At 39.0% G+C, this 12,917-nt stretch overlaps 1 protein-coding gene across 2 annotated transcripts in view; it reads left to right on the top strand.

Moving 5' to 3' along the window:
- The window catches only part of Tusc3 (tumor suppressor candidate 3), a 146,979-nt gene that overhangs the window by 71,533 nt on the left and 62,529 nt on the right, over positions 1-12,917 (top strand). For both annotated transcript variants that reach the window (XM_075986549.1, XM_075986550.1), the window contains exons 4-5: positions 2,512-2,652; positions 6,661-6,801. In XM_075986549.1, coding sequence (XP_075842664.1) covers positions 2,512-2,652; positions 6,661-6,801 — 282 coding nt within the window. The remainder of the gene's footprint in view (positions 1-2,511; positions 2,653-6,660; positions 6,802-12,917) is intronic.

Genomic DNA, 12,917 nt, shown 5'->3' on the forward strand with positions numbered 1-12,917 from the left:
ATAATTTGGGGGATTATTAGAGTGAGGTATTAACATGTGAAGATGCTCAGGTGTAGTCCCGAGATGTGTTTACTAATTGCTATTGTATTAGTATAAATTAGCAATAGTATTAGCATACATTTGTCAACCTCCTCACACTGCGTATTTTTGCAGATGTTGGCTAAATCTAAATTGTACGGCAAGAGTCGAAAGGCTAAACAAATGAATACAAAGAAAAGAAACAACAAAAATGTAATCTCCAGATATCTTTTAGGAAAATTAATTGCCTAAGTGCTGTCTTTGAATGTCCAGAGTAAGAATAACTCAGAGTGGGCAATTTAAAGTGAACCAAGTGTATAGACTCACAGTTACAAAGGACACAGAGACTAACACAACAGTGTCAGCAGCGTATGAAGAACTCCCTCTTGTGTAGCCGTGGGAGAAGAGCAGAGAGGCCTTTTATGTAGGTGTCCATCATAATGGTTCCACTTTACAAGTGACAATTTAAATTTAGCAGTGTGTGTGTGTGTGTGTGTGTTGAGAGAATAAACAGAAACCAGGGCAAACAGAGACCAAGCATCAAGCATTCCCTATCCGCCTGGAGCATTTACGGTAATGTGGTGGTAAATGAGAGTTTGATAGCATTCACAGTAGTACAAATGAGAAATATTTTATATAGATATATTGCTTTTGAGACTTCAGTTTGTCTTTGCTAAGCTGTGAATACACAGCTACAGGTAGCATTTATTTACGAGCCAGGAGCTGTTTTGACTGGATTGTAAACATCATCATCCTCACAGCTAAGCGTTCAGGGATAGCCTCACCTGTTGACTGCTGTCTTCTACCAAGTTACTTGGTTGTGATTTCCATTCTCATTGAGTGAATCTCTTTGCTTTTTCTCTTAAGGTCTTTTAAATTTTATCCCCAGATATCAGAAATTTAATACATTGATATTATAATTAGCTCTTTTATCAAATACCCTTTTATTTTCGAATGTATTTTTAATAAACACAAGATGCAGTGTTTTCTTTCTTGTATTTTATGAGTAAGAATTTTCTTTATAAAAGTTTTTCATGCTTTAGACATTTAGACATAACTTATTAAGAACTTGAATACAACCAGACTATCAATCAGACATTTTTCTTATCTCTTATATATTCAAGTTGTTTATAACAAAAATACTTGTTCTTGTTGCTTATTAACCATCAACAAAGACTAATTTTTAAATTTTTAGTAAGAAATATGCCTTACTTGTAATGTTCTTGAAATGAATTTTTTTTAATTTATTTATTTATTAAGGATTTCTGCCTCCTCCCCGCCACCGCCTCCCATTTCCCTCCCCCTGCCCCGATCCAGTCACCTTCCCTCATCTGCTCGAAGAGCAATCAGGGTTCCCTGACCTGTGGGAAGCCCAAGGACCACCCACCTCTATCCATGTCTCGTAAGTCAGACCAAATCAATCAGAAGAGACCGAGATGGTCTGAAATGATTTTTTTATGTGTTCCTACTTCTGCCCTGCTCCAGCAGCTGCTGCAGAGTGCAGTGCTCCACCTGCTGACAGCTCACAGGTTCCCCATGTGCTCCCACTTCTGCCCTGCTCCAGCAGCTGCTGCAGAGTGCAGTGCTCCACCTGCTGACAGTTCACAGGTTCCCCATGTGCTCCCACTTCTGCCCTGCTCCAGCAGCTGCTGCAGAGTGGAGTGCTCCCCCTGCTGACAGCTCACAGGTTCCCCATGTGCTCCCACTTTCGCCCTGCTCCAGCAGCTGCTGCAGAGTGGAGTGCTCCCCCTGCTGACAGCTCACAGGTTCCCCATGTGCTCCCACTTTCGCCCTGCTCCAGCAGCTGCTGCAGAGTGCAGTGCTCCACCTGCTGACAGCTCACAGGTTCCCCATGTGCTCCCACTTCTGCCCTGCTCCAGCAGCTGCTGCAGAGTGCAGTGCTCCACCTGCTGACAGCTCACAGGTTCCCCATGTGCTCCCACTTCTGCCCTGCTTCAGCAGCTGCTGCAGAGTGCAGTGCTCCACCTGCTGGCAGATCGCAGGTTCCCCATGTGCTCCCACTTCTGCCCTGCTCCAGCAGCTGCTGCAGAGTGCAGTGCTCCCCCTGCTGACAGCTCACAGTTTCCCCATGTGCTCCCACTTCTGCCCTGCTTCAGCAGCTGCTGCAGAGTGCAGTGCTCCACCTGCTGGCAGATCGCAGGGTTTTTGTTTGCACTTCCAGGCATTTTGCATCTTTTTTTTTTATCATAAAAGTCTAGAGAGACAAGTAAAACGAGTCAAAATATCAAATTGGGGACATGAATGGTATGTTAAACGTGACAGTTCAGACAGCTTAAGCAAATTGAGCCATTCCGCTTCACTAAATTGTGTATCAAGATGAATAAAAGTAGAAATTAAACTCGAGAAAGCCATGCAGACTTTCCTAATAAATTCTTTCCTCTGAATTTTCAAATAAGAGCACGTAAGATGTTGATGGATGACACGGAATATTCTGGTGTTGTTACAATTAGCATTTTATCACTTGCTTTGCAGCTCAACATGAACTCTGCTCCCACATTCATGCATTTTCCCTCCAAAGGCAGACCCAAGAGAGCGGATACTTTCGACCTTCAACGAATTGGATTTGCAGCTGAACAGCTAGCAAAATGGATTGCAGACAGAACGGATGTCCATGTATGTTTTTACTCACTACAGTAAATATGTGTATGTGACTATGTATTATACGTACACTCAGATATGTTTATGTTGATTAGCTTGGTTTGCTAGACTGTTGTAATGAAGCAACGGGATTTTTTTTGTTATTGTTTATCTGTGGCCTTTTAAAACTTTTCCTGCTTAAAGAAAACTTTGTTTTTGCCATGCTAGATTGAACCCAGGACCTATGTAGTCTGAATATCTGAATATATATTCTACTATTCAGCTACAGCCCGTGAAACCTGGACTGAGCAGCTGCTCTTACTAGTTCCTTACAAGAAATACTAGAGGCCTAGAGGATAAGAGCCCTTACTGTTCTTAGAGAGGGCTAGAATTAAGGTTTGTTAATTGCTTTATTGAGCTATATATTGTTTCCAGTCCCCTCCCTCCCTTCCCACACCTCTTTGACCCTCTCTCATGATCCTCATTATCCCAATTTACTCAGAAGATCTAGTCTTTTACTATTCCATGTAGATTAGATCCATGTATGTCTTTCTTAGGGTCCTCTTTGTTGTCTAGGTTCTCTGGGATTGTGAATTGTAGACTGGTTTTTCTTTGCTTTTTGTCTAAAATCCACTTGTGAGTAAGTACATATGATAATGGTCTTTCTTGGTCTGGGTTACCTCACTCAATATGATGTTTTCTAGATCCATCCAAATTTCAAGATGTTATAATTTTTTTATGCTATATCGTACTCCACTGTGTAAATATACCATGTTTTCTTTATCCATTCTTTGAGGAGTATTTTAAGTTGTTTCTAGGTGCTGGCTATGACAAATGATGTTGCTATGAACATAGTTGAGCACACCCTCTCCAGCATAAGTTGTTATCAGTGTTTTTGATCTTGGCCATAGAATTCAGCTCTTAATACCTAGGTCAGGCAGCTAACAGTCACCTATAACTCCAGGCCTAGGAGCCCAAATACCCTCCTCTTTCCTCCTTGGGCATTTGAAATCAAATTCATACACATGTATACACACACATACACACACAAACAATACATATATTTTAATTTGATCATTATTATTTTACGCAATTCATAACAATAAATGAAAATGTAAAATAAAAACAAAAAATATTTACAGTCAGTTAAAGATATACTAACAATTAGAAGTGATTCTGGCTTGTCTACCTATCACACGTGTATTTAATTCTTTAGTTGTATTAATTATAAAATACAAATAGAAGATATTACAAATTGAAAGTGCACTCAGAATGGCAATAGTACCAGTTTTAAGAATACATCATTTACATAGCTTTATCTGTTATCGTTGTAGTGATTTTTATTTCTACTCCAATATTCAGGTCCAGTTCCTCTGCCTTGATTTACATATACAGATTCACTTTTTCCCATAAAAATTATATAGGATGAATTATGCTTATTATAAGCATATTGAGATTGGGAGTCTCGTGAATTCACAAAGGTTTACATTTTATAAAAAGCGACACAATACAAATTAGAATCCAGTCAAATGATGTTTAATGTTTTCCACCTTTTGTGATCCAGTTCAGAGTCAAGTCATTCATTTAGTTACCATGTCTTTTAAATATCCTTTAATCTGGAGCATTTTGATAGCTTGTGGGTCCTTTTATATCTAATAGCTTATATTCATTAAGACAGTGTCCACAATCTTGTTTATCACATTTTTCTCTTAGAGTATTTGTTACCAATTCTTCCTGAATTCGCTTGTCACCATGGTGGCTAGATTTCTGGCTCTTTCTCTGAATTCCTTGTTAGGTTTCACCACTCTGTTGATTGTGGGAGACCCACTAACTTTGTGAAAGATTATGTTTATTAATGATCTGCTCAAAATTTCTTTTGTAGTGTTCTTTTAAAATATTGTCCAGTAGTATGATTTTGTATGTCAAATACAACTTTTTTACCTAAGAAGGGACTGTTGTTTCTGAGGTTAGTCGTTTCTTGGTGGTTCTTTTCTGTCCAGCCAGCACCATATCTTGGATATAAACTGGCTGGGTGAGAGCTCCCTCTATTTACACAGTGCACACTGAGGGGAAAAACTGTGGCCATCCTTTTCTTGCCCTACTGATGGAAATTACACATCAAAAGCCCTAAACTTTCCCTGGCTCCATTCTTTGCCACTTAATTCTCTCTCTCTCTCTCTCTCTCTCTCTCTCTCTCTCTCTCTCTCTCTCTCTCTCTCTCTCCACTTGGTCTCTCTCTCTCTCTCTCTCTCTCTCTCTCTCTCTCTCTCCACTTGGCCTCTCTCTCTCTCTCTCTCTCTCTCTCTCTCTCTCTCTCTCTCTCTCTCTCTCTCTCTCTCTCCACTTGGCATCTCTCTCCCTGCCTCCTCTCCTCCCCCTCATCATCCCTGTCTCTTCCTACATCTCCCTGTTTTTCGTTCCCTGTACCCGTCCCTTCTTCCCCCTTTCCTCTCCCAATGGTTGTTGTTGTTTGGTATGGAGTACTTCCTGCCTTTGGAATCTGTTATCTTCTTATTTTCCCTGCCACTTCCCTGTTACTCTTATTTCTAGTTTATTGCTATTGTTAATTAGCTGAGTGCTAAAATTGCCCAAGATTTGACTATCTTGAGTGTCCTCCCTCCCCCACATTTTTCCCCAGGCTCCTGGTTCCTGAGACATGGCTTCATAACTGTTTTCAAAGCATGCCCTTATTTTCTGGTACATTTATTTTCTATAGCTCTTGATTTTTCTCTGTACTCTACCTAGCATTCAATTAACCATGTCGTCAGAGTATCCTGGTTCTTTTAAATAGAAAATGTAACTACAACAACGGTCTGAAATTTTTAAATCATGAGTTTGTTCCAATTGTATAACTTTGTAAATCTAGCTTTTATATAGTACATTAACGTGGATGTGAATTGACAGCCTACAAGATGGAGTAAATACTTACATATCATATTTTCTGAAGACTTACCCACATATCAAGGTGTATGTGTGGCTCTTAAACTGAATAACAAAATACCAACTCTCAATTAAAAATTAATCTGAATAAACAATTCATTGAAGAAAATGTAAATATGGCCCATAAGTACACAGAGAAAAATGTTCTTCATCGTTACATTGCAGGCAAATCCAAGCCCAGACTACAGTGAGATAGTGCATTATACCCAGGAAGCTGTCTAGAGCTGATATGGGATAGTTGGTGTTGGCAGAGAGGTAGAATAATGGGAACATTACTGTGCTCCTGGAGGATGTATACTGGCGCTGGCATTTCACAAACAGCTTCCTCTGTCTTCAGTTGCATGTGGAGCTTCTGTGGTATCTGTGAAAGAGTAATGAAAGCATAGATTCCTGCAAACATATATGTGGGCACATCTCCTCATGCATGCTGTAGTTGCTTGTGAAAGTAGAGGTCAACTCGGGTGCATACAGAATAATTTCACTTCTGAGTTATGTTTGAATAGCTTTGTTAAACATAGCATTTAAAATCTCTAGTTGAGATAAGTTACATGTGCCTACATCTTGCCTTACTGTGTACTAGCTAGTTTGTTGTGTGATCCAGAATAGCTCTGGGCGTCATATGTAGCATCTGCATAGACCCCAGCATACAAGTAAAAGGAACAGAGTATCTCTGTACAGCCAAGTTGTTCAAAGCATATATTTTTGATTTGTTAAGAGCTCATTAAATATAGTGTCAAAACTAGGTCTGAAAAATAGGATGTCAGTTCTCTGAATTCTTGGTGTTAAGGTTAGGAATACTATAGGTCAATTATGCTTCCTTGGATGGCCCCAGTACAGTAGTCTATGGACAGCACATTGGAGAGGGACAGCACAGAAGAGGGTTAATAGCTTGTTGTTAAAAAAAAAAAAAACAGAGGATGGAAAGTTGAGGGCACATCTGGGAGGAGCTAAAGGGAGGCGTTGTTAATAAATATGATCAAAATACATTCATTGTGTGTATTTCTCAAAGAATACTATAAATTAGTTAAAGTGGTGATGACTAGAATATGATTAGAAGTATTAGTTTTTATTCTTCACTCATTTGATTATCATTTCTTTATGCAGATTCGAGTTTTCAGGCCACCCAACTACTCCGGCACCATTGCTCTGGCCCTGTTAGTATCGCTGGTTGGTGGCTTGCTCTATCTAAGGAGGAACAACTTGGAATTTATCTATAACAAGACTGGTTGGGCCATGGTATCTCTGGTATGTTATCACATATCCTGCTGCCTCTGCTCCTTGTGAAATTGTGTTTTATAGTAACAGAAAGAGTCAGATTGTTATTGCAGTGAAAAATAACCCAAATAAGATGCCATGTTACTTTTATAAGTAAAATAGATTAAATTTACTATTCAGCTTAAACTATGTATATGGTTTCTTCCATTTTTTACTATTAAAATTTAGTGACTCTAGTATGTGGCACATTCTAAATGTTAGTGAAATGTATCTTGAGCATGTCTGTAAGTATGGTAATGAATTAATAAGAATTAGCAGTTTGGACTAATTTGTTAACTATAGAGATTTAGGTACTCAGTTTCCCCCAGCAATTGTTCTTCTACCTCCACTGTACACTTGTCTTACTTGTTACACTTGTTATAGAACAATGAGACACAGACCTTTCTGTAATGAACCAGCTGTGGGGCTACAAACTGGTAAACACACACGTACAGTGCAAAGTTGAATAGGCTGTTTTGGAATACACAGGGAAGGTGCCATCCGGAAGGGAAGGGAAAATTGGACAGGCAGCCTAAAGTGAGACAGCAACTGAATTTTGAAGAGCAATGGAATTCTGAAGTAGTTATGGACAATGATGGGCAGAACAAGATAAAAGTGAACTGTCGTGTGCAGTGCCATGGCAGTGGGGAGTACAGAAGGCGTTCTAGGCATACACCGTGGGATTAAACTGATGTTAGGACGTTACACTTCCAGCAGTGGGCAGTGACTGAGAGCGTCTCTGAAAGATGGGCGATGGGTCCAGGCCATGTTAAGACTAATCCAGAGGGCTAGAGAGATGGCTCAGTGGTTAAGAGCATTGCCTGCTCTTCCAAAGGTCCTGAGTCCAATTCCCAGCAACCACATGGTGGCTCACAACCATCTGTAATGAGGTCTGGTGTCCTCTTCTGACCTGCAGGCATACACACAGACTGAATGTTGTATACATAATAAATAAATAAATATTTTTTTTAAAAAAAGACTAATCCAGAGAATGTGCTCTTACTTCATGCTCTACAAAGCTGGATTTTTGTCTGTACCTAAAATCATCCTTTTTATTATTTTTAAAATAATTAGCTAATAAAGGAGCCAACCAGATAGTTTGGTGGTAGAGGCTCTTGCTGCTGGCATTGTCCACCTACTTCAGTCTTCAGAGTCGGTCTGTAGAATGAGGGTGACAGCTGCAGCTTGTCCTCCGATCTCTACATGCTCTGACATGTCCCGTAAAGAATAAGCATAAGATATTAAGAATTAGTGCAATAAAAGGCCAAACGCCTTGAAAAGTGGCGTGATTACTATTTAAGACCTCAGTTGAAATATTAGTATTAAATTATAGATTACAAGGATGGAGAGATGACTCAGTGGTGAAGTAACACTGCTTAATCTCCAGAGGTCTTGAATTCAATTCCCAGTACCCATATGGCATCTCACAACCATCTATAACTGTGGTCTACAACTGCCTTGTGGGATCTGATGCCCTCTTCTGGTGGGCATATGTATCTGCAGACAAATCACTGAAGATAAAATAAATAAATATTTTAAAAAACAAAATTCTCCTCTTCAAAAAGTGTACATTATAAATAGAGACTCAAAATTTGTATTATAGAAGTAGGCTTAAACTATTACTGGAAAATAGAAATATTTCCAAATATATGAAGGATTATTAAATTTTCATTTTTCAGTTAATTTGAAATATATGCTAGGAAAGCAAAATTTGTAACACTGGTTTAAGGAATTGTCTGATGTCTTATATATGTGTATGTTTGCGTATGATAGGAATAGCAGATAAAGGCTAACTTGGTCCTGGCTCACGCACTGTTCCCCTGTCTTAAGTTGTTCAGTATCATATTTAAGTTGATGGGGATTAGCTTAAGATGCATGTTGTAGCTGGGCAATGGTGGCGCACGCCTTTAATCCCAGCACTCGGGAGTCAGAGGCAGGCGGATCTCTGAGTTCGAGGCCAGCCTGGTCTACAAGAGCTAGTTCCGGGACGGGCACCAAAGCTACAGAGAAACCCTGTCTCAAAAAACTAAAAAAAAAAAAAAAAAAAACTAAAAAAAAAAAAAGATGCATGTTGTAATCTTCAGAGGAATAGTTGGGAAAAAAGACAGAGATACCGTTAAAAACTCAAGGTACGGGTTAAAGTGGAAACTACTACAGAGGTAGACACGGAAACAACACAGGGAGAAAGCCATGTGACATAGAAAAATGAGAGACTTAAGTTCAGTCACATCAATGTGTCCATTGCATTACGTGCGAACATGTTTAGCATGTATTGATGAAGCAGATGTTGCCAGACTGGATCCGTTAATGCTGTAGCAAACTGGCCTGGATGCTACCAGGCCAGTGTATTCAGGAGCATGAGGTTTAGTATTGCATATCATATTTCTTCATGTTTAAATGACCTTGTTAGAAGAAATAACAAAGCTGGTTCTAAAGTTCATATAGAAAAGCAAAAACTTTGGAATATTGAGGTAATTTTTCTAAAAGAAGAAAATCAGAGGCCTCAGATGATTTTTGTCTTACCTAAAGCTGTTGTGATTAGAGTAGCGTGGAACTGGCCTGTGACTTCACACCTAGCCATGCTGGTAAGCTTTCAACTGAAGAAAATATAGGAAGCTGTGTGAACACCCTTCTTTCTCCTGCACAGCTCTCTATAATTCCTTCTATGTTAGTGCGGCCAAGCCTCATGGTGTCTTTAAGAGAGAAAAGGACCTTACTCATTCCATCATGAGGATGATTAGGAAATTTCTTCCTATTTAGGGATAGACTAAAAATCCTGAATATCAGCAGGAAACACATCATGGCTTATGGTATGAGCATGAGTGTACTCCAGGATTCAAGGTTGGATTAAAAATGTAAAACTACAAACAAAAAAAAAAAAAGAAGAAGAAGTGCTGGGAACTCTGACTGTTTTGGCCCTGTTGTCAGAGGACTATGAGAATGGCTTGTGTTGTTTCCCACTGTTTTTAGAATTCAGTTTCTAGGTTTTCTCATATAATCTAGTATGCAAACTTGACTAGGAATGTGGAGTTAAAGGAGCAGACAGATCTAAAATTTTGCATGTCCAATCTAAGCATTGCTGGTGGCGTGTGCTTTCAGTCCTTAGGACCAGTTTCTGAAGTGCCAATGAGCCCCTCAGAGTCCGTCATAATTTCAGTAGCACTCCCTAGAATGTCTAAAGGATGCATTTTGCTGTTCATGAGCTGCATCCCGCTCAGGTACTTCCATCTGCACATGCTAGTTCATTGAGTTTCCGGCTGTCACATCTATTAAGGCTGGGAACAGAGCTGTTGCAGCCTCTACTCACTTACTGAGCCTGTGTGAGGTAGCATTTCTGTGTGAGTACCAGATAAGGAAGAAGGCAAATCTAGCTCGGGCTGGACCAGCAGAGCAGCAGAGCAGCTGGTCTTAAGCCCTACAAAAGGGAACTGCATTTTGGGGGTGGGGTGGTTAGGCAGTGTTTAGGAGGGAAAAAGTCTTGAATGAGAGTGGAGGAAGTTACTCAGCTAAGGTGTCTCAGCCAGGTCTCGTGATAATGTTTCCATGGGACTGATAAATGCCTTATCTGAGGTCCCTAAATGACCAAGAATACTCATGTAAGCATGGGTGGCTTAGTATTGTCATCCTTGAATCCTTGACTCAACTTTCTCCAGGACATGTGATAGAGTAACTGTATACCAAGTATAGCATAGGAGAGGCATTCTACCGTTCTCCACTGCTGTGAGCCCTTTCGATTACTTACCTCAACCTTGAAAGATGAACACACAGGGTTTTCTATGAACTCTTCAAATATTAAACAGTGAAAGCTAAGATGACTAGAAGGCAAATGGAATTTAAGACATATAGAAAATAATTGACTTATTATTTCATAATAAGTAAATGCAGATGAAGAGTTTAAGCCTTTGGCTAAGGATGCATATAGCTTGAAAGTAAAAGACTTAAAGGGTCTGTATGTAAATGGTAATTAAATGAGAGCAAGAGTGCCTATACTTAACATATAAAATGCAGAAGAAAGATGGGTGTTATATAACAAAAGGAGCCAATTCACTAATGCTTCTGTAAGGTATGTTCACAGCTTTGGAGGATCTAAGTACAGAAAAGAAATGTTAGTAGGAGTAAGGGAAGAAATAGTCAGCCTCCCTTAGGGGATTTCAGTTCCCTGCTTTCAACAATAGAGAAATCAACCAGACAGAAGACTATTAAGGAAACAGCTGATGTGAGGAACACTATAGAACAAAAGAACTCAAGAGACATAAACAGGAAACACTTTGCAACAGCTGCAGAATAAAGATTATTCTCAAGTACGCAGAAGACTTTTTCTTGCATAGGTTGTATATTGGAATACAAAATTAGGTCTTAATAAATTTAGTAATACAGTAATAAATTTAGTAAGTATTTTTTTCTGACAACATTGGTGTGAAACTAGCAGTCAGAAAAATCAGAAAATTTACAAATATTTGCAAATTAGCAAACTTCTGAACAATTACTGATCAAAGAAGGAGATTAAAAAGTGAAAATGTAAACTCAAATGGTCAGAGGGAGACGGGAAGGAGAGAATAATGTAATTTTATTTTAATTAAAAGCAAGTGCAGCATAGCCAAACCTTTGCAGCACAGCAGAACCCTTTTAGAGGGAACTTACAGCAAGTCACAAGAAAGCCAGAGCTTGCAATGAACAGCCTACCGTAAAGAAAAAGGATAGAGGAAAGTCAAAGTTCATAAAAGACAAAATCAGATTTCAGCAAGACTTGGAATAGATGGCAAATTCAGTCCAGGCCTCTATAAAACTTTTTTTTTTCTGATAAATGACAACAATGAGAAAAACTCACATAAAGAGAGGTTGCATCATAGTCTGTGCTTTACTAATAAGAAGGACTATAAGCAACACTATAAAACTGTACACTAGTGCCTTCCTAGCGCAGTAGGCAGCGCCTCAGTCTCATGAAAACTGTACACTGTCAAATTGGATGACCTAAAGAAGGTAGGTATGTTTCTAGACACATAGAACCTACGAAGGCTAAACCAGGAAGGGATAGAAAGGCTGCACATACTAGTAATGAGAAAATAGATGAGTGTTATCAGTCTAGAACTAGAAAAAAAATGGCTTCTCTGAATTCTATGAAACATGAAAATATTAATGCTACTATTTTTTGCTTTACAAAACTAAAAAAAACTCCAAAAAATTATAAGACCACCAGTACCCCCAAAGTCAGACCAAATACTCTAAGAAACTACAGGCCAATGTTCCTGAATAGCATAGATTCAGAAATCGTTAATAAATTATTGGTAGACCAAATACCAATACTACATTTAGCAAACCACAAGTGTGATTACATAAGACTTAAGATTTATCTTCAGATGTAATATGGTTGATTATATGCAAATACATGGTAATAATATGTAATATTAGCAGAAGGAAGACTCACATCCTTGTGATTATTTCTGTATTGAAAGTCTTTTAATTATATAATCTTAAAAATTACTATGGGAGCAAAGTTTTTCAGTATAACAATAATTTTATGTGACTAGAATTTACCTCATACTGAGTGGTGAAAATCTTAAAGCTTCTCCGAGAGCAGGACCTGGACATAGATGCTGACCCTGCCATCTGCTCTCAACATTGTATGGGATAACCAGAGCAGTTTGGCGAGAGAGAAATAGATGTTATTTATACAAACAAACCAACAACACAAAGAAGTAAGCTTCCCTACAGAAAACTAAAGATACACTGACAAGGGATTCCCTTCTGTATGCTGTGATTACCATTAATGAATAAAGAAAATTGGCTTGGCCTGATAGGGTAGAACAGAGATAGGCGGTGAAGCCTTAACTGAATGCCAGGAGAAAAAAAGGGCGGAGTCAGAGAGAAGCCATAGAGTCGCCAGAGTTAGATGCTGGCAACTTTACCATACAGATTAAGAGAAATGGGTTAAATTAATATAAGAGTTAGCCAATAAGCTAGAGCTAATGGGCCAAGCAGTGATTTAATTAATACAGTTTCTTTGTGATTATTTTGGGTCTAAGCAAGCTGGGCAGCTGGAAACCAACAAGCGGCCTTCTCCAACAACACCCAAACTGAAAAAACCTTAGTCAGTATTTACAACTTTC

The sequence above is a fragment of the Microtus pennsylvanicus genome, chromosome 9 (assembly GCF_037038515.1).
Source record: "Microtus pennsylvanicus isolate mMicPen1 chromosome 9, mMicPen1.hap1, whole genome shotgun sequence".
NCBI lineage: Eukaryota > Metazoa > Chordata > Mammalia > Rodentia > Cricetidae > Microtus > Microtus pennsylvanicus.